Genomic DNA, 25,261 nt, shown 5'->3' on the forward strand with positions numbered 1-25,261 from the left:
CTTGATGCAGGCGACCTATCCCTTGACAAACCTAGATTCGCCTTTAAACAAACGTCCAACATCAAGGATCTATTGATCAACACCAGACCAAAGAAATCAGTCACCACAGCACCCACCACATTATGGAACTTGCCCCCGGTTACCGGACACTACCCCTGCGGCCAATGTGTAGTCTGTCCGCTAACACAAGCAACTAAGACAATCCAACTTACCCACAACTGGAACTGGACCCAAAACAAACACACCAATTGTAACACACGCAACTGCATTTATCTCATTACGTGTCCATGTCATCGCCAATATATAGGAATGACTACACGCGCGGTGAAGATAAGAATTACTGAACATAGGAGTAATCTACGGTGCAAAAAAACCAATACCAAGATGTGTTCACACTATGTAGAACATAATCATACTCCTAACGATCTACAGTGGACGGTCCTAGAAGCCTTCCCTACCATCACTAAGGAAGCCCTTTTCAGGAAAGAACAATGCTGGGTTTTCAAACTGAGAGGACACACAAGGGGGCTCAACGATGACATACCATGGGCAGAATTGCACCATTAGCACCCCCTGTCACTACATTGCCCCACTATGCTACCCTCTACCGACCTGGGAGCTACCAAGAAACACCATTGACAATTCCTAATTAGTTCCCAATAGTTGCAGTCAGGCATACACTTTCATTGTCTACCATCTAGAATCCATCCAACCCTATTTAGACCTAGGGTTGACGCCACCCAGCGTACTTTCCACTGGACCCACTAGGAACCCACTAAGGTCTTTGACCACCTTTCTTTTATTTCACTATTTTTTGTATTTTTGTATAATCTCTAGCGAGGCCACCAACCTGAGCATAGGTGTGCCCCGCCCATAGCCGTGACCAGCAATTTATCAGCTCCAATAAATATATAAATAGGTGCACCAATTCCTTCGAGAGCGACTGACAATTGGCTATACTTTCCCATGAGTCTATTACCATGTTACCCCTACAATACAAACACTCGTTGTAGGTAGCCACTCAATAGTCACCCTCACACCCTCCAGCTAGCTACCTGAACGCTGTTCTCTCAATAAAGTTTCCCTCAATAAAGTTTCCCAAATATCCCTACCCAAGATGGCCGCCACGCCCCTTACGTTCCACACACCGCTACTTAAGCTGTCGGTTGGAAACCTTCCTCACGGGGCCCTGAGCAAGGGTAGGACGATTGCTAGTTGCCCGCCTACACCTGTGAGTATCCGCCTGCATTTCCCACGCTACCGGTAAGCATCACTTCTGTTACGTATGTTGGATCCAAGTCATAGGTTCTCAGTGCCTTCTCTGGTGTGCTTGTTTCCACAGCGATCGGAGCAACGACGTCCTCTGGTTTATCCCCTCCAGCCTTGACTGGTTAGCTAGGGGTGAGTGTATTACAATCTTGAAATAACTTTTTCCTTGTTGTTTGAATCGCATCTTAGCGCACACGACTTTCTCACGCCAGCCACAGGCACTCCCCCTCAACATTAGTTAACATGAACCCCGCCTCCACACCGACGGTCGGTTTCACCAGATCATTTTTACGTCCCCACCCACCGAGGTTTGCCTGCCCTCGAGTACTATGTTTTATTCCACCTTTACGGCGAACCACTCGGAGCTACTGCCCCGACGCTGTATCGTGGGGCATACGATCACGCACAGCGGCCCCCTCTCCTTCCGGCGCCGACATTGGTTGGACAAACTTTCACCCCACTTCATCACGAATTTGTGATATTCACGTGCTTGCTCACCAGTGCGTCCCCTTACTTGATAATTTCCTCACGACCATCGCTTCTAACCACAACATAAGCACTACCTTCCTTGCAGCTCCTTTCAGAAATTCAACCCGCGAGGCACACTCACGATTAGGTATCCTTCACTGCTGACAAGATACTTCCTTAATAGTGCGTTTTAATTATAACCGCTGGTTCTCCTAGTTTGCCAATACTGCTAATAAGCAGACTGCTTCCTATTGCTTTCTTTTAATTGCATTCCACCTATGAATAATTTTGTCGCATTCCAACTATAGAACGTTGACACGAATCTGAGTGTCCGTAATTAATGTGTTTTACATGATACTGTTGCTCTCCTTATTTGTAATCACGGAGCTGTTTACTGCTCTTATCTTTACACGTTTATTTTGTTTTAACCTCTTGGTTGTCTGTCCCCATTATTTTTTCTCTCGCCCCTCTCCCACAGGTCTAAAAGTATACCCCAGCACTAGCTTACTAGTATACTCCCTACCGCTTCTGGCATAATTAACCTTACTTGCCAAACGGTAGTGCACACACTACCTTTAGTTTAACGGTCCTGACGAAGTGCCAATTGACCCTTTACGGGCAGCCTGGGCACGAAACATGTTGACCATTGACACCACACCAGCCCTTTAGGAACATTGCTCCAATATAAAGGTATCTACACTGTTTTTAACTAGGCTAGAGCTACCTAATAATAAAACTTCACTTAAGTAGGACTGCTCTGAACATTTTTAACCCACTGTACCTCTTGTGCACTACCTAGCCCCCACACCCGCACGCACCCTACGGCTTCTTCAAAAGATCCCCGATAAAGAGCCTCGGTTTCGGGAGCACGTCAGGCATTGCAACGCCAGCCTGACGAGGGGCAAATGCCCAAATGATGAAGCATAGCATCCCTTGGGGTGTGTGAGGGCATTACGAAGAAAGACCTGCCTGCCCCCCACTTCCCTTGGTCTTACTAGGAACTGCTCACCCCCCTGATACTAATCTCCTTTGGGGAGCCAGTGAGCAGGACCTCATAAACCCGACTCCTGTCCCTCCTTTGTTTGCAACCTGAAATTTCAAGCTCATGGCAGCTGGATAAATAAACAAAATGCTCACAGCTGTGAGGAAGGCAAGCACTTTTTTGGGGAAGCACACTACTTCTGACCAATCAAAGCATTTACTCCTGACTCCCAACATGTGGGTGGAGCCAAGGCCCCTCTCCTAGTGATTCTAACAATTGTCTGGTGACAGCTGAGGTTCGCCATTAACTTTCCTGAGACTTCTCCCAAGCGCTCTCTCAACACATAAAGCAGCGTCAGACACTAGCATTCCATAGGACTTCACTCTTCTCCCAGCTCCACACAGGCCATTCCATCTACTGCTGACTTTTAAGTCCCCTTAATAGAGGGGAGAAAGCACCATCTCCAGGGGGTCCACAATCCACTCATCACTACAGCTTCACATGCTCTATATCAAAGTAGATCACAGAGTACCTTCAGGAGTATCCCAGCTGCACTGAAGCTCTACATGCCTCTATAGTAGACGGGGCAGGGAACCATCTCTGCAACGTTCCTATACCATGCCTCTTACTGCAGTCAAACTTCACAGCAGATCAGGAACACATCCCAAATAAATCTGAGGAGGAGTGGGGAGGAGTGAAATGACATGGAAGCGGGAAGGACGGAGGGCAACAGGGAAAAAAAGAAGAGGGGAGTAAGAAGGGAAAGGGTAAGATGGCAAATGAACATTAAGAATATGAAAAGTGAAGGAAAAAAAGACAAGAACACAAAAGGAAAGAAAAAATAAGAAATAAATGTCTGCCTCCATGCCAGCTACTGGTGCCCCTGTATCTACAACTAAAAAAGACCCATACCAGGACCATTTACAATAGAAGATCAACCAACTCTTTTTACTACTTTACTATGAACCTATCATATAGAGTCTAAGACCTCTTACATCAATCAATCAAACATTTGTAAAGCACACTACATACCTGCGAGGGTCTCAAGGCGCTGGGGGGGGGGCTTCTACTGATCGAAGAGCCAGGTCTTGAGTGTTCTCCTGAAGGTCAGCAGGTCTTGGGTCTTTGGCTGCGAGGTGGGAGAAGGATCTCCGGCCGGTGGTAGTTCTTCAGATGCGCGGAACGGTGGCAAGTGCGAGGTCGGCGGATCGTAGCTGGCGGTTGGGGATGTAGAAGGAGAGAGTCGACTGTTAAGGTAGGCAGGGCCGGTCTTGTGGAGTGCCTTGTGTGCGTGGATGAGGAGCTTGAAGGATATCCTCTTGTTGACGGGGAGCCAGTGCAGGTTTCTCAGGTGGGGGGTGATGTGGCTGTGGCGTGGTATGTCGAGAATCAGTCGTGCCGAGGGGTTTTGGATGCGTTGTAGTTGTTTGATGAGTTTGGTCGGGGCTCCCGCGTAGAGGGCGTTTCCGTAGTAGAGTCGGTTGCTGATGAGGGCTTGGGTGACTGTCTTTCTTGTGTCCGTCGGGATCCATTTGTAGATTTTGCGGAGGGTGTTGAAGCAGGAGGAGGAGACGGCGTTGACTTGCTTGGTCATTGTGAGCATTGAGTCGAGGATAATTCCCAGGTTGCGTGCGTGGTCTGTGGGTGTCGGGCTGTCCCTAATGCTGTCTGCCACCAGGAGTCGTCCCAGGCTGAAGGGTTGGAGCCGAGGATGAGGACCTCCGCCTTGTCCGAGTTCAGCTTCAGGCGGCTGGCCCTCATCCAGTCGGCGACGGCCCTCATTCCTTCGTGGAGGTTGGCTTTGGCGGTGGGGGGGTCCTTGGTGAGGGAGAGGATCAGCTGGGTGTTGTCAGCGTAGGAGATTATGTTGAGGTCGTGCTGTCGGGCGACGTGTGCAAGTGGGGCCATGTAGATGTTGAACAGTATCGGGCTGAGGGAGGAGCCCTGGGGTACGCCGCAGATGATCTGGGAGGCTTCGGGTCGGAATGGGGGGAGGCGGACACTCTGGGTTCTGTCTGAGAGGAAGGATGTGTTCCATTCCAGAGCCTTGTCTCAGAGCCCTGTGGCGTGGAGTCATGCGCGTAGTGTGCGGTGGCAGACGGTGTCGAAGGCGGCGGAGAGGTCTAGGAGGATGAGTGCTGCGGTCTCACCGTTGACCAGCAGGGTTCTGATGTCGTCGGTGGCGGCGATGAGGGCGGTCTCGGTGCTGTGGTTGCTACGGAACCCTGACTGAGAAGGGTCCAGGATTCTGTTTTCTCCGAGGTATTGGGTTAGCTGTTTGTTGATGATCTTCTTGATGACCTTGGCCGGGAACGGGAGCAGAGAGATGGGCCATGAAACCTGTCCTACAAAGACAGAAAACTCAAAAGATCTTATGCAGCGCAAATATATTATCATACTGGCAGACAACACACTGCATCCACCACGTGAAAGACAAACCACCCATGAAAGTTTGTAAGCAGCAAAGGAACAAACCCTGTAGTATTGTAAGAACTGGTCTCTGGAAAACAAATCACACATGTGATCACAATGACAACATGATACACCAAACCATGCTAATTACCCAAAACAAGCCAATACTCCAGCACGACTTTACAATTAAACATATGTTTAGCATCACTAAATCACGTAACTTTCACCAGCATAACTTTACAAAACAGAGGTGTTAAAATCGATAAACTTTAGGTGTACATAAGCGGCGTTCATTTATGTTCACCACGACCATATTGTTAAAAGTAAAATAACGATCGTGAACATTGCCTGCGCCATCTTGTTTAGTGGGAATTTCTATGTGCACAAGCTACAGCCATTTTAGCCATCACAGCCATTTTGTACTCTGTTGGTCACCTTTGTCTCACCCTGTCCTTGCTAGCATCCTTCTGACTCTCTGACCAAACCTGATATGTGTGCTGGGGGCTATAAACCCTATTGTCACAACAAACCTCAGTGCCACTTGCTGCCACAAACTCGTTTTTCCTCTCATCTCTGTTTACAGGCAAACCCTTGGACACCAACAGGTTCCAAATACCAAACAGACTCTTGCAAACAGGGTTTATTGCACTGCAAACAGCAAGACTTATTTTTGCCAACAATGGGACCTGTTTTTATCAACAGAACAGACTCTTAGATCTGGCCGGTCTCACATGTTTTAGACCCTGAAACAAGGTCCAGCTGCCAGATAATATTGTCTGTTTGGCCTGGGTGGGAGGAGAATAACAGTTGGGCTTGTGGGACAACCTGCCCAGGGCGGGGACTCAAATCTTGTGTAACCATGTTGATGAAACAATGTTGGGCTTGTGTGACAACAATGCATTGTGTCAAAACCTGTATAAAAGGAAGAGCCAAACGAGATGCAGTTAGAACACCTCCCTGAGACATCCCGGTGTCTGCAGTTGACGTGGTCTCCTCATGAGAAATAAACCTTTTTCTTGTCTTCCAGTTTCCAGCGCTTGCCTCATTATTTTGATAGCGAACCCAAAGTGTATTAGAGGTGGAACCCTGCACCAGGCAGCATTGAGGGTCTTAGGAGACTCGCTGCTTTTCACAAATTGGCGACCCAACGTGGAGGCTCATCAGCGACTCGTGGGTCCGGTAGAGAGGTCCTAACGACGGAGTGAACAACTAATGATTGGAGTTAACCTGCCCTCAAAAGACCCTCGTCTGGCTGCCGATCAACTGAATTTCACCGGTTCCGAACGGACCTCTCTCGAGTGACCTACGGTCCTGACTGAGACCTTCAAGGAACGCCGTCATTGATTGGAGTAAGAGGACAACCAGGCGCTGGAAAGGGAAGACGAAGAACTGTCTAATACGGTCCGGGTAAGGTTGTGAAAACGACTGCTGTCGAATGATTGATTGTATTGGAATTGTTTGGATTGAATACTAGTAGTACGCTTTATTGGTTCGTTTAACTTGTTAGCTATTTGGTATGTTGGTTCTTTTTGAGATATTCTCTGTTTGCAAACAACGAAGAATAGGAATATTCTCTCTCTTTGCAGGCAGCGAAGGATAGGTAGTGCGGACCTTTGTCCACAATTGTTTGAGATCTTTATTTGTCCGATTATACGTCATGCCTATCTTCTCCCCACTGATTGGTAATTGGTTCAGCCCGGACCGTTTATTAGAGGTCGGTCATCCGGCACCGCCGGAAGGCACCCCTAACAAAGACATGTACGTTAAATATGGATTAGCCTCGTGAATATTGATTGATTGTTTGTTTGAACAGAAGTTACTATTTGCAAATAGTAAAGGGCAGGTAATGCAGACTTCTTGTCTGAATTTAGGATTAATTGAGAGATTTATTTTAACCGATATCCACCATGCCTCTCTTTTCTAAAAGTGGTTGGAAAATGTTTGTTTAAGCTCGAATCGTTTGTTAGACATAAAGTACGGTATTTGTCCCATAATGAATGGTTCATTGTGGAATAAATACACAAAGAAGAAACTCGATTTTCAGTGGCCAGTAGAATGAGTAATTCAATTCTAAAAAGTTAAAAAGATGCAGTACGCAGAAACAACGCTAAAAGAATAGTCAAGATATGTTTTATTTATTTGCACTTCTACAACATAAGCAATTTGTAAGATCCTGACGTTTAGGTATGTCAATGAAGAGGACAGTAAATTCAGCCTCTTTTACTTCGCAGCTCCCTTGAAGGAGCAAAAGCACACATTTTTCTCATTAAACATTTTGGTACTACTATTGTATAGTTTCCAAAGGAGTACTTTACCCAGATATTGGTTGACTGTGAGCCCCAGGTGCATTCTGGTTCTTGGGGTCCTAAACATCGTATTCTTTTTTATTTTGCACACCATGTGTTTCACCTACCTTCCCACCCACGTTCCACTCTAATAATCTTGCCGACCTTCAGAGGGGTTTTTCAAATGCTCCTGAGCCTTACCAGGGGTATGCCATCCAGTGTGACATTAGACAGAAGTGAGATGTATATCTATTAAATGAAAAGAGAGAAAATATCTTCCCTAACACATTGCTTGCATGGCCAAAGCCAGGGCTCGGAGAAACATCACAAGAAAGCTCATTTTAAGTGTTAGCATTTGATGTTCTTGCACAAGTTACATGACCTGAATGAGCATTTAAGGAAAGTCTTGCTCGGTTTTAACCACCCACAACCTCCTAGGAAAAAGGTCATCTGTTTAGATTGTAATATGGAAAAGCTTTTCTAGGCACCGCATTTTAGGAGTCAGGCGCAAACACATATTGCTGGTTTTAGAAAGGCACAGATTATTTTATGTCATATAGAGTGGTGCACCCTACACAAGCATTTAAGGCATGTCCTAGGCAGTGGTTGCGGACTCCATGGGTAGGTCTGCCAGCCCTGGCAGTTACAAATCCGTGGTTTCCTTGCCCCCACGTTTTTGACCTGGAGCTGCACTGTTTCCCCCATCCGCCCGCAAACTGATCTTCATGCAAACATTAAACAAGTTTGTTAGTGGTCTTGCCACTGTAACCAAGATGTACACCCTTAGAAACAAGGATGCACCCAATGAAACTTGTCATCTCCTATAGTTTCCCTATTCTGTGAATGGGGACAGCCCCAGACCACTGTAGATTGTTTTTTTTTAATGAAAGCATTAATCCATCATCCCCCTACCTTATACTGAACAACTCTGGCATCTGACCTTTTCCTACACGCGGTCCGTAATGCTGCACTTGAATGATCTATGTAGTGAACGTTCCGCCATTAAGTTAACCTTGCCGCACTAACAATCTTTCTGGGCTTCAATACCAAGGTGCCAAGGACTGCATCTCAGAGATGAGTCTGATTCATGGTGGGTTAAAAATCTTCATCATCACGCGTATTGATGTGCTTTAGATGCTTCAACTGAAGGTTGGAAAGGCTTAGCACACTGTCTTTTATGCGAAAATAGGCTAGTGTTATGAAATTGTGCATTGTGTGTAGGGACTATCTCTGAGTGCGTGAAATGTTTGTATGGTATGTATGTGTACGTGTCATGTGCATATGGGTCAATATGAGAACGCTTTTGTATGGCTGGGTTGCTAACCAGGTGGCCAAATGGGATGTGAAAAACAGGCCCGAACCTGGTGCCCACATGCGAAAGACAAATAGCATTTTTATTAAAATGTGACACATTCCTTACTAAAAACGTGTCTCCTGGAAGCCAGTGAATGGGAGGACAGTTTACATCAGGAGCCTGAAGGTTTATTGCAGTACAAAGAGCCCGGCTCCAGCAGGTATCACAAATGTGCGACCTTTCACTTTTCCTAGGAACACTTTCTATCTTATTTGGACTGAAGTAACGCACACTAGTGAGAATGATGAATTTGATTTATGTACTGACCAAATGGAGAAGTGAAGGGTCCTCTGGGTTGGGGTTCATCCTATCTCCCTCCACCCAGAAGTTAGAGACATTGTCATGTTTCAGATTTACCCCTTCTTCTTCCATCCACATAGAAACACAAGAGCTGTACCATTGCACATCTGACTGGCATCCCACTTTACACCTATACCTCAACTCGGACTATCGTTGCTAGATGTTGGGGGACACCACTGTGAGTATTAGTACGACTGTGCTTGTGGCCAGCCATTAAAAAGAGTAAGTATTTTCAAAAGAAGGTCACCTGCTTAGGTCATCTACTGTCAAAAAGGGGGGAAGGAAGGAGCCTGGCCCCTGGGTAAATTAAATGAACTATGAGTTGCACGACGTGCATGAAAAAGTCCTTTTGTGCAACTAACACTGCGTTTTTCGTCGGTTTCTGTGCTTGGTACATGTATTGTCGCGTCCTATTCTGTATTGTGTGTATACAAAGACTGTGCGTCTTATGTTTTCCTTTGGCTTATGTGCTTATTATGCGAATTGTCCTGTACTGTTCTACGTGGTAAGTGCACTGGATAGCTTGTTGTTGTGCTCTCTCTCTGAGCCTACCTACGCTGTCCAGGAATGACCATGCTGGGACCAATTCCATAAGACAACTGGGTGGACTCACTCTTAGCCATTCACTTCATAGAATGTTGTGAATACGCTTTTGAATAAATGAAGACACTGTACCTCACAAGTACACGTCTAATTGGCTTTAACACAACAGTGTTTGAAAAAATTGACAGGAACAAAATACCATATTATGCCATGTTACTGCCCCTCCTTTCTGTAAAATGATGGAATTTCAATTGGCTGAAAATGCAAGGACGAGTAGACTGATGTCCCCTAATCTGACCCTTAAAACGGGGCTATATGGCGGTGGCGTTCATTTGAATGCCTTAGTGGCACCACCATCATCGTTCATGTTACAACAAACATTGGATATAAGTTGTAGGGACATCACAAGTTCTTCCTTAACTAGTGAAGTAGCTAGGTTGTAAAGGATGATGTAAAAATAAAAATAAAGTTTACAGAAAATGATTTGAATTAAACTGAAAGGAATGTTGTAGTAAGCCCTGCTGAGTGGGTCCTGAGGTCAAGATGTTTAGTTAAAAGTAAGGAACATTGACAGGATGGAACAGTGCTCAGCCTGTGTACTTTATGGTGCACAATACTAGGAAGGGTACCTGTATGCCCATGATAATAGCGCATCACACTTATTATTGTGATTAGCAGATCTTGAAGAAAATATAGCCCTGCAGGAATTTGTTTGTAACAACAGGTTTTTGCTGGAGAAGTCAGTTTAAATTTGACAGGCTATATAATTAATAATTTTAGATTTCTTGCCACAACCATGAACGTACAAGGAATGGACACAAGAGATAATACGTATGCTGGAAATTCCTAGAGGTGTTTGCAGACCTGCACAACAGTGAAGGTTCATGAGTGAATAATATACACAGATGTAAAGATTCAGAGTACCCATATTATCTTCCTTTTAAGTAAATGATACATATTTCCCCAGCTGCTTGGGATTGGGAGAGAAAACTAAATTGTGCAACGTCTTCCCCTGCCAGTACTCTAAAAATTTGTTTTATACTCACTACTAGATTCAGGACGCCCTCCAGTCATTGGAAGAGAGAGGTCGGACGCGATGCACAGCCTGGCTGCTTGTCATGAAACGCCTATGACCACGACCAAGGTGGAGCCGCAGAGCAAAAAGATATGCTGGACGAGGCACTATCACCGACAAGTATGAAAGAGAGAAGGGCTGTCCAGAAGCCCCCAGCCTGTTGGTCTACTTGTGCCTGAAGTCTCAGCCCATTGGGCCTAATTGGTGGGCTCACTTGTGTGGAGTCTCTGTCCCCCCTTGGTCCATCTCCAGTCTGACCCCACTCAACCCTCTCTTCCTTTGACTCCCCCAACCCCCTTTTTCACATGGGGTTTTAATCCACTTGATGAAGGAACAGTGCACGAAGATAGAATAGGGTTAGTAGGGAAGGACTTCACGGATCAAGAATAGGGTGCGGGTACCCTGTCTAAGGTACCAGCGATAGATTAGTTAGTGAACAGGGCAAAGGGACTGTGATCCCAGAGAAAGAACGACCTCACCCTGCAACGTGGAATCTGGATCCGAGCTGGACGCATAGCTCCACCGCCGGTGCTCAACAGCGCCAACGCTAGATGAACAATGGGAGCCTACCAGTGATGGCTCACTGTAAAGGACACTGGGAAGAAGAGCTTTGACAAAATTCATTCCCTGACCATCAATTATATTAGGTTGAATTTCTCTCCCAATCACCTTGTATTCATTATGCCCCAAATGGAAATGAAAAAGGTTTTCCTTTGAAATTCTACATCAATTGCATCCAGTGTCATTGTATTAATAATAGCATAGGAATATCATACCATATGGAAGAAAGAGTAAACTGTGTATCACAAGGATTATACAACGTCAGTTGCCCTCATGAATATACTTATTACTTTGGCTCCTCACACAGTCCAGTTCTCAATAATGCACTTAGTGGTCCTTATCTTACAAAACAATTAATATGATAAACTCGTTTTTGTGTTAGAATGAATTTACTGAATCATCTAGGAATTATGCTCATCACCAAGTTTAAACGTGTGGTACAGCAAATACCCTTTTGTATACACTGTCTCCCAGTTCGTTACATTCACTGCATAGGTTATTGACAATACTGTTTGTACTGATAGCGATCTTCTTCTCCTGCGGTCTGTGCATCTGCCTGTACAACCTGTACGCCACCAAAAACTACAAATGAACAGCCCAACTGCATGTTTAGCTATGGGGCAGGAAGTAAAGGGACTTATGGCGATAAATATTGACAAAGAAAAATGGACTCGATAATGATACCATCCTCTCCTCTACCACCCTCATTCCCCTCCAACCGATTACCATTGTTGGTTACCCACCCTCTGCTTCACGTATAATCATGTTAACTTGTACACCACCACAACAGATGAACCTGAACAAAAATGACCTAGCTTATGTTAAAAAGCGGGGACTGTTAAAATCGATAAACTTTAGGTGTACATAAGCAGCGTTTATTTATGTTCACCACAACCATATTGTTCAAAGTAAAATAACGATCGTGAACATTGCCTGCGCCATCTTGTTTAGTGGGAATTTCTATGTGCACAAGCTACAGCCATTTTAGCCATCACAGCCATTTTGTACTCTGTTGGTCACCTTTGTCTCACCCTGTCCTTGCTAGCATCCTTCTGACTCTCTGACCAAACCTGATATGTGTGCTGGGGGCTATAAACCCTATTGTCACAACAAACCTCAGTGCCACTTGCTGCCACAAACTCGTTTTTCCTCTCATCTCTGTTTACAGGCAAACCCTTGGACACCAACAGGTTCCAAATACCAAACAGACTCTTGCAAACAGGGTTTATTGCACTGCAAACAGCAAGACTTATTTTTGCCAACAATGGGACCTGTTTTTATCAACAGAACAGACTCTTAGATCTGGCCGGTCTCACATGTTTTAGACCCTGAAACAAGGTCCAGCTGCCAGATAATATTGTCTGTTTGGCCTGGGTGGGAGGAGAATAACAGTTGGGCTTGTGGGACAACCTGCCCAGGGCGGGGACTCAAATCTTGTGTAACCATGTTGATGAAACAATGTTGGGCTTGTGTGACAACAATGCATTGTGTCAAAACCTGTATAAAAGGGAGAGCCATAAGAGATGCAGTTAGAACACCTCCCTGAGACATCCCGGTGTCTGCAGTTGACGCGGTCTCCTCATGAGAAATAAACCTTTTTCTTGTCTTCCAGTTTCCAGCGTTTGCCTCATTATTTTGATAGCGAACCCAAAGTGAATTAGAGGTGGAACCCTGGACCAGGCAGCATTGAGGGTCTTAGGAGACTCGCTGCTTTTCACAGAGTGACATCAGAGATACTCATGGCCTATCTGCAGGGGTCTACTTCACATGACACACCCACACACTCTCTCTGGCTGTCTCTCTCCGCCTGAGCAATCGGAAACTGACGTTCCAAGTCCAATTACATGGTACCACTTCTCATTCCACACACTCCCCCAAAAAATAAATAAATGCAACTGCTGACACGGCACCCTGAAAGAGACCATCATCAATGAACAAAAGGATAGAAGCTCACTGGTCATTGTTAATGTGTCTGTGCTTATGGTATTAAACCATTATTATATCTCAGACCTGTATTGACTTATCCGAGTAGCGTGGGTTTCGAAATGAACCGATGAGGCTTTGCCCACGCAAATACAGCTGCTGGCATCTGGAGAAGATTATGCAATGGTTTTAATTCATGAAGACTCAAGGAGGAAATTCTGGGAAATTGGTGGCAGAGGAGTAGATTGCTTCCATGACAAGGATACACTTTGCAACTGACATATATATGGTCCCTTATGTAAATATGTAGCAATGAATGAGATGCCCTCTTTTTGAACACTCTACTGGATGGATAATGGGTGGCAGGACATTCAATGGTGGCCACAACATGTTGCCTGTTACTGGCCTAGTAGTACAAGTGGGGCACCAAACCACAAGAGGCAGGGGATCACTGGAAGATAGTCAGAAGTAACAGGCAATAGACCTCAGCCAGACACCAGTAAATAAAGCCCCACTGTTTCTACTTCACTCCAGCACGCCCCATCTCTAAACTCCCACAGATCAGTGGAGTTTCCCTAATTCCACAAATCGCTGGCCTCAATCACACACCTTACAATAAAGCTGCGTGCATTCCTCACATCACAGACCTCACACAATTCAACAGTTGCACATTCCCCACGTCAGAGTTCTAATCAACTTCAAGGACGTACACATTCCACTGATCAATGACTCGATGACAAAGAAAAAAGAACTCTGAGTGAAACTCGTGTGTTTATCAACTGTGAATTCGGAAAGATTCTGATGCATGGGGGTAAAGTTGGCAGGCGCAGTACACCAACTCAAACCCGGAGATTTAATCCAATAAATAACAAATGGGTTCGCTAGTAGTAGTATGGACGCGTCTGCCTGTTGCGAGGGTGCTGCTTGGGAACATTTGTGAACTACCCAGTGGGCTTTTATAAGAAAGGGATTAGAAATCTCATTCTCAAAAGGATATTTATTTAAATAAGATAAAACAAAAACAGAAGGCAAAATGCGTCCTAATGAGATGTTGCTTAACTCTTTAATGCAATTAGTTTAATCACGACTTTTACTCCCCAAAATTATTTGCATAAAATTATTAAATTTCAAAATTGTGAATTGACTTTCGAAAATCTAGGCTGGACAAAGAAATTCCCACCAAAAATCGTCGCTGAAGTTCTGCTTTTGTGTATAGGAAACGCTTCACCTTCTGACCTGGAAAGCGAATATGACTAGGCCCTAGCAAACATCCGGCCTACAGGATAATCGGCTCCCGCAGCCCCTCCCCCAGGCTAGCTCGGACTGTAGTGCAGTACACTCAAGTGCATCGGTGCACCTTCAAGTCCGTGTCTGCACTCTCAACACATTACCATTTGGGATCAAACACATCACTTGGCTCCGATGCATTACCGTAATCAATGCGAGTTCAGCCTTACTCTGGGGATGGTAATTTGCACCCGGCAAATACCGATGCTGCAATGCGCAGATTTTATCGCACGCGTAATTATCACACAAAGGGTCAGAGTATAATAAAACAAACAGAAACTGGCATGGAACAACTCGAAATCCCGCAAATCAACTGTGAAAGCACTATAACAACACTGCTGGTGTGCTCCTAAGTACATTAGAGTACATTAAAAGCTCATACAACATTGCCATCTAGCACACACGGCACCTTGATTCTGGTGCACCTCTGTTCGACACACAGGTGTAATCGTAAACTGAAGTCATATGACTGGTTATCAATCACCATGAGTGATCCGCGTGGGATGCTGTCAGAGAGCACCTCTGTCCCGAGATGAAACCATACTCTGCACAGTTCACCTGGGCACCTTAGAATACATAAGCGCCATGCACATTTAAAGCATGCATCAATGACTGACTTACCGGAGACGGACACCTTCATGACAGCTTCCAGGGGCCGGTTATTATCTAAGGCCCGGCTCAAGCGGATCTCCCCAGTCATGTTGTTCAAAAGCACCAAGTCCAGCTCGTTCCCCTGCACGAAGTGGTAGACGAGAGAGTCGGACACGTCGGGGTCATGAGCGGGGATCCTGCCGATGACCCCGTCGGGGAGGCTGCCGGATCGGTTGCTGATGTAGTTGTTGAAGATGATCTGGAAGTTGCTGAGCACGGGCGGGTTGTCGTTCAGGTCCCGGAGACGCACGTACACCGTGGCCCTGCTCACCAGCGGGGCCGATGTGGCCTGGACCACAATGATGTACTCGGACCTGGCCTCGTAGTCCAGGTCCAGCAGCGCAGTCAGCTCACCGGAAAAAATGTCCAGCTGAAACACCTCGGGGATGTTGCCCTCCACGATCTGGTACATGATCTGGGCATTGGTGCCCTCGTCAGGGTCCATGGCTACAATCCGGGCCACCACCAGGCCTATGGGGCTGTTCTCCTCCACATAAATATCAAACTCATCCTTCTCGAAGACAGGGGGGTTGTCATTCACATCCAGCACAGTCACCTGGATCACGACCAGTGTCTTCTGTGCTGATATACCCTTGTCCACCGCAAAAGCCTTCAGCTGGTAGAATGGCACGTTCTCCCTGTCCAGTCGTCGTAGTGTCCGTACAATGCCCGACGTGGACTCAATGATAAAGTCGCCTTCTCCGTCATCTCCCCCCTGGAAGGTGTAGAAGACGCGCCCATTCAAACCAGAGTCACGGTCAGTGGCAGACACCTGCAGAACACTGGTGAAAGCCGGGACATCCTCGTACACAGAGCCTTGGTAACTATCCCTCAAGAACACCGGGGCATTGTCGTTGACATCGTTGACCAGGATCTCTAGATATGTGGTGTCGGACTTCTGTGGGATGCCGTTGTCTCTGGCGGTGATGGCAAGTGTGTAGGACACCTGGTCTTCGTACTCTAGATCCATCTGGGTAGTAACAGCACCAGTGTCAGCATCGATCTTAAACTGAGGAACACTGTCCTCCATAAAATAAGTGATCCTGGCATTCTCACCGGTGTCCTCGTCCGTGGCACTGATAATCACCACGGTGGTACCCACAGGCCGATCCTCATTGACATTCACAGTATAGTGGGAACTCTGAAAGACAGGGCGATGGGTGTTGGCATCTGTGACATTGATGAAGGCCTGTGCTGTATCAAGGCGGGTCCCATCAGAGGCAATGATGGTGAGGGTGTACTGCCGTTCTAGTTTGTAATCCAAAGGTAATGCCAGGGTGATGAGCCCCCCACCACTCTGGCTGGTGATGGAGAAACGGTTCCTTGTGTTACCACTGGAAATTTGATAGGTTATCACACTGTTGATATCTCTGTCTATAGCGGAGACGGTCAGAACACTGGTACCCACTGCTGCATCCTCATTCAGTCTCATGTAGTACTCCTTTTGAGTGAACTCAGGATTATTGTCATTCACATCCAGAATTGTGATACTGATACTAGCTGATGAGGTCATGGGTGGGGTACCATGATCGGTTGCTTCAACCCCAAATGTATAGAAATCCACAGTTTCCCGATCCAGCTCCGAAGCAATCACTATCCAGCCTGTGTTGTTGTTGATCGAGAATGGAAAGTTGGAACAGGTGTCCACCAGGCTGTACTCTAGCCGGGAGTTCTCACCAGAATCAGCATCAATAGCCTGGATATGGATGACAGAATAGCCAAGCGGTACATTCTCCAAGACGGTTGATTGGAAAGGGGTACTTACAAAGATTGGTGCATTGTCGTTCACATCCAAGATCTGGATTGTCACCAGACCGCTGATGTTTGACAGCGGAGGCCTGCCACCATCCTGTGCTCGTATCCTGAGGGTATACTCATGGGTCATCTCATAATCCAGTTGGCTGACCACACCAATGCTCCCAGACTGTGCATCAATATAAAACTGACCACGGGTGTTGCCACTCATGACACTGTAATGGACCACAGCATTGTTTCCCTTGTCCCGGTCTGTTGCTGTGACTTGCAGAACCTGGGTGCCAGGGGCCACGTCTTCTGGAACTTGGACCACATATCGCTTCTCACTGAACTGGGGGGCATTGTCGTTGTCATCCTCCACAGTGATCTGAATGTTAGCAGTGGAGATGCGTGGACCAGTGTCCTTACCTTGGTCATTGGCTTCTACCAGCAGCTGATAGGAGTCCACTGCCTCCCTGTCTACTGTGCCTTTAGTCCTGATTACCCCAGACTGGGAGTCAATCTCAAACACCTCATTCAACCCATCATTGTTGAGGATCCGGTACAGGATGTTAGCATTGATGCTGGCGTCTCCGTCAGTGGCTCGGACAGTGAGCACCTCGTAGCCAATCTCCAAGTTCTCCCTGACACTCTCTTTGTAATCCTGCTGCTCGAATAGCGGGTCATGGTCATTGGTGTCGCTCACCATGATAGTAAGGGTGGCCATGGCCGTACGCCGGGGAGTTCCATGGTCTACAGCAGTGACACGAAATACATGGGTGCTCTTGGTCTCGCGGTCCAATTCTTCAGCAGTGCTTACTGCCCCAGACTGGGAGTCGATGGCAAAAAGGTAGTTGGAACGGCTATCAAAAAGGGCACCCATAGAGTATTCGAGCTGGCCAGCCTCTCCTTCGTCAGGGTCTACGGCCTTTAGCACTATTACTGGGGTGCCTGCTGGTTTGTTCTCAGACACAGACACTTGGTAGGTAGGGGGCTGAAACTGGGGGCTACTGTTTACATTTCTTTTCTTCCTGTTGCTGCCCAGCATAGTTCTTGGAACCACCATCTTCTCCAAGCTATCCAGACCCACCATACCCGGGGACATCAAACCTAACCTCCAGTGTATCTGAAAGATGCCACCTGGAACTGGCAACCTCTTTCCCGAGACCTTAGGTTCCCCATTCCGTGGGCACTGCTGGCAGCGAAGTTTTAAACGCAGGTCATCTTGAAGGTTAAGGCACACCTCCTTCCCCATGACCAGCACCCCATTCTGGCAAGAGAACCCTGGAGGTTCGCGCACTTCACAGCGAGGCTCACAATCTCCCCAGGGAGCGGGCACGAGTCGGCTGAGGGCAAGCAGAGGCACTCCAATGCCCAAACACAGCTGCTGATTCTTTATGGCGCCATCTCGGGGGACCAGCAGGGTTAGGATCTCAAGGTGCCGGGGTTGCGGCCCACGCCGGTCGTGCCAAGCACAACCCTCACCTGGAATCTGGAGGTGGGCAGAGATAAGGCTGCCAATGCCAGCTAAAGACGGCGCCTGTGAGATGCGCCCTTCCCAGCAGCTCCAGCTCACATGGATGGATGGGGAGGGTATGCAGTGGAAATGATGGGGATTCTTGTGCGGTCTGGTTGGAAGCTCTTCACTCAGAGGTGCGAGGGTGCAGGTGCGGTTCCATGGCAGGAGGCTGGTGTCCGGTCTCTGCTGCGCGAGGGTGGGCAGCGGGGGCGCCAGAAGCAGCAGCAGCCAGAGCAGGAGCATGGAGGGCTGGCCCAAGGGGCCCGACAATGGCATCTCCCGCTCCACTTCTCCGAGCCACCTGCACACGGTCGCCCTAACGCGGTGGTCTCCGGGGTCGGTCAAAGGAGGGCACCGCGTTTCTTTCTAGCTGGGGGGCCCCTCCTAAGCATGGCGCAGGGGTCTACGCAGGGCCTGTCTCCAGCACAGCCTGTCCACAAGCAGAGAGATTCCCCAAGAGCTGTGGTGGTCTGACTACTTTTTCCCCAAAAACCAAACGACCCTCATCTCAGAGGCTGCTCACTTGCTCGCACCCACACCGCAGTGCTACAGGGAAAACTACCAGCCCGTAGGGTACCACATGCAACCATAGGGCGAGTTGGCACTCCGCACCACAGGAAGGCGTACCTATCTATAACCCTAGGGCACCCTAACAACCGCACCCTGAATGAGATGAACGCTAGCAGGCTAAACCCGCAGGAAGTTTTACGATCTGCACTCGGGAGAACTTCGCAGTCTGTACCGCTGGGCCACCATTCCCTCTAGAATGCCTGCACCCACCGCTAGATTACCACCCACCCCTACAGTCTCTTAGGTACGCCCTACAATCCACTGGATTTCCACTGGCGCCGTCACAGAAAGGCAGATAGATGCCTGGGCTCCGTCGCCCTGCAGCCAGAGCTTCTCCCGCCTCTCTCCTCGGGTCTCGGTGGTCCAATCCACGATGCCCAATCCTAGATTCCTTGCCGCCTCTCGCTGCTGACTCCAGGCTCTCGCAGTTCCTTCCCCTGCTCTGGTGCTCTACAGGCGATAAAGGCTCTCTCCACGCTTTGCGTCCCTCGCTCAGTTCTCCTTTTCGGGGCTCGAGGTGCTCCTATGCCGGACTCTGCTTCTCTCGCTGGGGCTCAGCGTCCTCCTCCCCCTCTTCGCAGCGCTCTCTCTACCGAGTTCTCAAGGCTGCTTTCATGGACTCTCTCTTCTCTTTCCCTCCGCGGCTTCCAGCACAACCTGCTCCGGAGCCGCGTAGGTTGTTAAAGTGGCGATAACAGTCGACAGAGAGGTGGGGCCCACAAAGCAAGGCGGGCGAGGTGAGAATCACACAAATGAGAAAGAGACGGAGAAAACACAGGAGGTGGGGTACTAGGGAGAGAGTGAAAGTGTTTGGTGGAATATAGGCGAACAACAAGCGGAAACAGAACATTTAAAAGTAAGAAGGCAACTGCTATCAAATGAGTGGTGATGTCCAGTGCGCGCATTTTAAAAAGGATTTTCCTCCCCCAAACATATGTGATATGACGATGCAAAACTTAGCCTCAGACTTCGCAGAATAGAACTATACCACGGATTACGCACCCGGGTTATATAATTCTATTACAGGACCGGAGGCTTCGGATTATGCTTTCTCCTTCTTTACTGTATCAACTCACAGCAGCCAATAAACATACAATTAGTAACACAACTACATTGTCCATGTGACTTTGCGTCAGCCACGCCTCCTTAGCCCTCCATAAGAGCCCTGGTCACTGTCCCAGCCTCCTCTTTCTTTGCTGCTCACAGCACGAGCTAAGTACCCCTCGATTTCATTATTTTTATGTGAGACGATTTAGTCGTAATACTGTTTCAGCGCGCTGCGCTTTGCCAGAGTCAGTGCTTACTTGTGATGGTAGATAGCGAGGTTGGTCACACGCGATTCAGCGTTGGTGGAGGGGCGCTCTGCGCCGCTAGCTGGGGATCGTCGATATTACTTCCCCGATGTCGATGGCATCGCTAAGAAGCGCGAGCTTCTCACACTTGTACCGCGCCGCTGGGCGGCATTAAATCGGACCGTTAAGGCCCAGCGCGCTCAGCGCGGTGTCGAGGGCTTCCCTCATCGCCCGAGGACACGTAGAGCCGGATGGTTACCGGCCGACGTGTGCAGCTCACACGAAGCCCATTTGGGCTGGTTTTCAGTAGGATTTGGGCTCGCGTTGGGCTGCACACGCCGAGCTCGGCTTCCGGGGGGTTTCGGGAGCGCATTTTCGCTCCGTACTTGTGACGCCTGACTGGCTGAAAGAGAAGTCGCCCTAGGAGTGAGCACACACTCCAGAAATCGTTTAAAATTGGCTCTGACGCCTGAAAAGGCTGCAAGAATATAAATACAGCATCTGCTGAGGGGGCTCGGTACAAGATTGTTTGTGTGCACCTGGGCTGGCCCCCCCCATTACTCCTCCAGGAATATATCCTTATTGGCTCCTCTACCACTGGTGGATTGGTTCAGTTCCTACACCTTGCAAGCATGAATGAGTGGGTACGGTACGAGGAGGATGAGGAGGATGTCTATTATGAGGGACAGCAGGAGACTGTCCTTGAGGACAATATAGTAGAGGCTCTGGACGCTTCGGTCCAATCCTCTGTCAACAGGGCACTGGAGACTACAGTTCCTTCGACTGTACATCAAGCATTGGCGGCTGCTTTAAAACCGATTACCAAGCAGCTGGAGAGTTTTGCTAAACGCCATGGTTTTACCAAAGAGAAGCACGGGGGACGCTCGAGCACAGAGCTGGCAAAAGTGCGCCGCTGGCCACATGCCACGACCCTGGATACTCTTCCTCCACCCGCGGGTGGCGACCACGCGTATTCGGCTGGCGGAAAGGCCAAGAGTAAGCAGAGAGTCTATGCGGACACTGATTCCACCACCACTGCTACTGATACCGATACCAATACCACGGACGAGGAGTCCCCCCCTAAGAAGAGGGCTAAGAAGGTGGTTCCGGCTCCTTCGGAGACGGCGTCCACTACTCCTTTCACTTTCAACCCTAGCGAGATAGTGCACCCGAGGTCTACTGACTGGGCTCCAGCACCGGAGGTGATCGACTACCTACATGAGAATATTCGAAAAGGGTTTGACAAGGAGGTCAGGAATAGACTTCGGTCGGAATGCCCTCGACCGGATCTTCCGGATAAGGTAGCAGAGACACCGGAGATAGACGTAAGCTTGCTCACGTTTTTGAAAAAGTTCGCAAGAGACCCCAAAAAGGGGATAGACAGGGCCTGGCGAGGGTGTCAGGATAAGCTGCTTGACGTCGTGGGTCCCCTCGCGAAGATTCTAGAGATGGCTTTAGTGGCCAAAGAGTCGGCAGCTCCAGTGGATCCGGATATCTTAGCCGGGTGGGCACAGCGAGCAATCTGCTTGCTGGGTAATGCCAACTGTGCCATATCAACAGAAAGGCGCAAGTCCCTGCTCATGCGCATGGACACTAATCTCACTGATTTAGCCGCGGCTGAGCCAGGCCCGCTGGCGGAGGGCAATTTGTTCGGGGACCGTTTCGTGAAGGACGTGTCAAAGTATGTAGGGACTTTCACGTCGCTGGACAAGGCCCAATCGGGGATAAAGAAGGTGTTTACCCAGAGCCTTTTCAATAGGGCCGGACGAGGTAGGGGACGCTCGTCAGGCCGCTTCGCCAACCAAGGTCCCCCAAGAGGTGATTTCGGACGAGGAAGAGGTGACTGGGATTCTACCAGAGGGGGTACCTTCTACCCCACCCGCCGCCGCTTCAACAAGCGCAGATTCCAAAGTGGCGGGAACAGAGCTGGCTTCCACGCACAGAATTCCACAGGTGAGTGTAACAGATTTGTCTCTTCTGCCATTGGGGGGTCGCACTCAGTATTATCTACACAATTGGCGCACTCTGACCCAGGATGCGTGGGTGCTTCAGACGGTTCAGGGATTCCATCTGGAATTTTACGAGCCTCCCTGTCAGGACACATGGCCCAGGCCTCTCCATTTTTCCCAACACGAATGCAATTTTATAGACGAGGAAATAGAGGCCTTGCTGCAAAAGCGCGCAATAGCTTTGTGCGATCACAAACCTCACGGCTTTTGCAGCAACGTTTTTCTGGTCCAGAAAAAGGGAGGTGGATACAGACTAGTCTTGAACTTGAGGGATTTCAACCATTTTCTACTATACAAACACTTCAAGATGGAAGGGATACACCTTCTGGCAGACCTCTTGAAACCGGGAGATTGGCTGGTCAGGCTGGATCTAAAAGATGCTTACCTGTCCATCCCTATTTTTCCTCCGCACCGCCGTTTCCTACAATTTCAGTGGAAAGGTCGGTGGTTCGAGTATTTGGCCCTTCCTTTCGGGCTTTCCTCGGCTCCCTGGTGCTTCACCAAGGTGATGAAGCCGGTGGTTGCGCATTTGAGAGAGCAGGGGATTCGCATGATCATTTACCTGGACGATATCCTGATCATGGCTCACAGCCCGACTCTAGTTTTGCAACACTTGCAAATGGCAATGGCTCTCTTACAGAGTCTAGGATTTGTAATAAATCAGACCAAATCTGCTCTCACCCCGTCCACCAGCACCGAATTCCTGGGGTTTGTGATAGACTCCAAGAAGGCGCAGTTGCACCTTCCCAAAGCGAAACTCAAGGATCTCAGGAAAGAGATAGTAGCCATGTTAGACAGGCGGATGGTGTCCCTCAGGACCATAGCCAGAATAGTGGGCTTACTGGCATCCTCCATACAAGCGATATTTCCAGGACCACTGCATTACAGGGCATTGCAGAGACTAAAAATTCAGCACCTTCAGAAGGGTCTAGCTTATTCGGACCTGGTACCGATCTCTCAGGAGGTTCGAGACGAGATGCAATGGTGGCTGGGGCACGTGGAAGCGTGGAACGGCAGGGCCATCTTCGGCTCCTTGCCGGAAGTAGTCATCGAGTCCGACGCCAGTCGTTGGGGCTGGGGAGCGCGTTGTGGCGACATTTCCACAGGCGGAAGATGGTCTCCCCAGGAGTTAGAATTACACATAAATTGTCTGGAGCTCCTAGCGGGCTCCTTTGCAATTCGGACGCTGTCGCCCAAACAGACAGCTTGCTGCATTCTGTTACGAATGGACAACGTGTCGGCCGTGAGATACATAAACAAGCTGGGGGGAACGAGATCGCCCCTGTTAGTGGAGATTGCCAAGGACTTTTGGCACTACTGCCTGCGTCACCAAATAACAGTAATAGCGGAATACATTCCAGGGCAGTCCAACCTCATAGCGGATTGGAACTCCAGATATCTGAGGGATTACAGCGACTGGAAGCTGATGCCGAGCATGTTTCACTGGCTGCAGAGGCTTTGGGGGCCGTGTCAAACGGACCTGTTTGCCTCCAGATTGAATCGACAGATTCCACACTTTTTCAGCTGGAGACCGGATCCAGTGGCGACAGCCACGGACGCGTTCCTCCAGGATTGGTCGGGAGCAGTGAATTATGCCTTCCCGCCGTTCCTCCTCATTCCGAGAGTAACCTCTCATGTTCTCAGGCAGAAAGCGGAGGTGATCTTAGTGACACCACGGTGGAAATCGCAACCATGGTTCCCGATACTGCTGGAAATGAGCTGCGATCTTCCCAGGAGACTCCCTTGGGCGGAGTCTCTCCTCCTGGGACCTCACGGGGAGCAGCATCCTCTGATCACATCGGAGAGGTTGTCGCTGATGGCATGGAGAATTTCCGGCAACAGTGGGAAATGCCGGGAATTTCGGAAGCAGCTTCAGGCTTCATCAGGCAAGCGTGGGCTCCTTCCACCAGGAAGCGATACTCATCAGCCTGGACAAGCTGGATGGGTTGGTGCGTGGAACGGAGTCTGGATCCCGTGGGGACCGGACTATCCGATATTGTGAATTTTCTTTCGGAAAAGGCTGCGAGTGGCCTTGCCTATCGCTCTGTAAATAATTTCCGATCGGCCATTTCGGCGGGGCACGCGCCGGTGGATGGAAAGCCGGTGGGCATGCATCCTATGGTATGCAAGCTTCTTAAGGGTATTCGGATGGCATCCTCCCAAGCCCAAATACTCGGGCTTATGGGATGTGTCCTTGGTCATTTCTTTGTTCAACAGTTGGCCAGTGAATAGTCAGTTGTCAAGAAAACAGCTTTTCGCAAAATTGGCGATGCTGTTGTGCCTCTCGGCCTGTAGGCGCTCATCGGATGTGCGGGCATTGGATATTACAGGTAGAGTATTTACCCCGGAGGGGGTTTCCTTTACTATCACGGGTCGTACTAAAACACTGTCTAGACACATTGAGTATAATGCTTTTCCGAGTAATGAAAAATTATGTGTGGTCCAATGCTTGAAAACCTATGAGGAATGTACCCGACCTTTGAGGTCTGAGGGTTCTACGCAGCTCTTGCTTGCAATACAAAAACCTTTTAAACCGGTGACGGCTGCAACTATAGCCAGATGGCTGCGTTATGTTATGAAGGAAGCAGGTGTTGATGTTCAAATGTTTGGCGCACATTCTGTGCGAGGTGCAATGGCTTCAAAGTCATTTATGCTGGGTTCTAGTATTCAGGACATTATGCATTGTGCGGATTGGTCTTCAGAGTCAACATTCAAACAGTTTTATTATAAGCCGGTGGGAGATATAACATCTGTGGTATTTAATAAGCGTTAAACTAGCATAATCCGAAGCCTCCGGTCCTGTAATAGAATCAAAAATTAGCTAGCATTCGCGCCAAGAATTTTCAATTCTATTAAGGACACGGAGGCGAGGATTATCCCACCCGGCTATGCACAATATGATTGTTCATGTTTACCCACCCGTTGATGATTATATAAACCTTTGTGGTAAATGGAGTTTACGGGTTGTTCATGTTGGTTTTTTCCTAGGTGCAGACAAGAAGTCTGAATGAAGAGGCCTTCACATTG

The 25,261-nt window shown here is 48.5% G+C and overlaps 1 protein-coding gene and 1 long non-coding RNA gene across 2 annotated transcripts in view; one reads left to right on the forward strand and one right to left on the reverse strand.

The window, feature by feature from the left end:
- Nucleotides 1-19,586, reverse strand: part of CELSR2 (cadherin EGF LAG seven-pass G-type receptor 2) — a 691,477-nt gene extending 671,891 nt beyond the window's left edge. Inside the window, exon 1 of the mRNA XM_085643385.1 lies at nucleotides 15,081-19,586. Coding sequence (XP_085499511.1) covers nucleotides 15,081-18,639 — 3,559 coding nt within the window. The 5' untranslated portion in view covers nucleotides 18,640-19,586. The remainder of the gene's footprint in view (nucleotides 1-15,080) is intronic.
- LOC146870607 (uncharacterized) lies at nucleotides 6,197-12,860 on the forward strand. The gene is made up of 2 exons (XR_014978616.1): nucleotides 6,197-6,538; nucleotides 10,666-12,860. It is a non-coding gene; the product is annotated as an uncharacterized LOC146870607 (long non-coding RNA).
- Nucleotides 19,587-25,261: the final 5,675 nt, after the last annotated feature.

This window comes from Triturus cristatus, chromosome 1_1 (assembly GCF_964204655.1).
Source record: "Triturus cristatus chromosome 1_1, aTriCri1.1, whole genome shotgun sequence".
Taxonomy (NCBI): domain Eukaryota; kingdom Metazoa; phylum Chordata; class Amphibia; order Caudata; family Salamandridae; genus Triturus; species Triturus cristatus.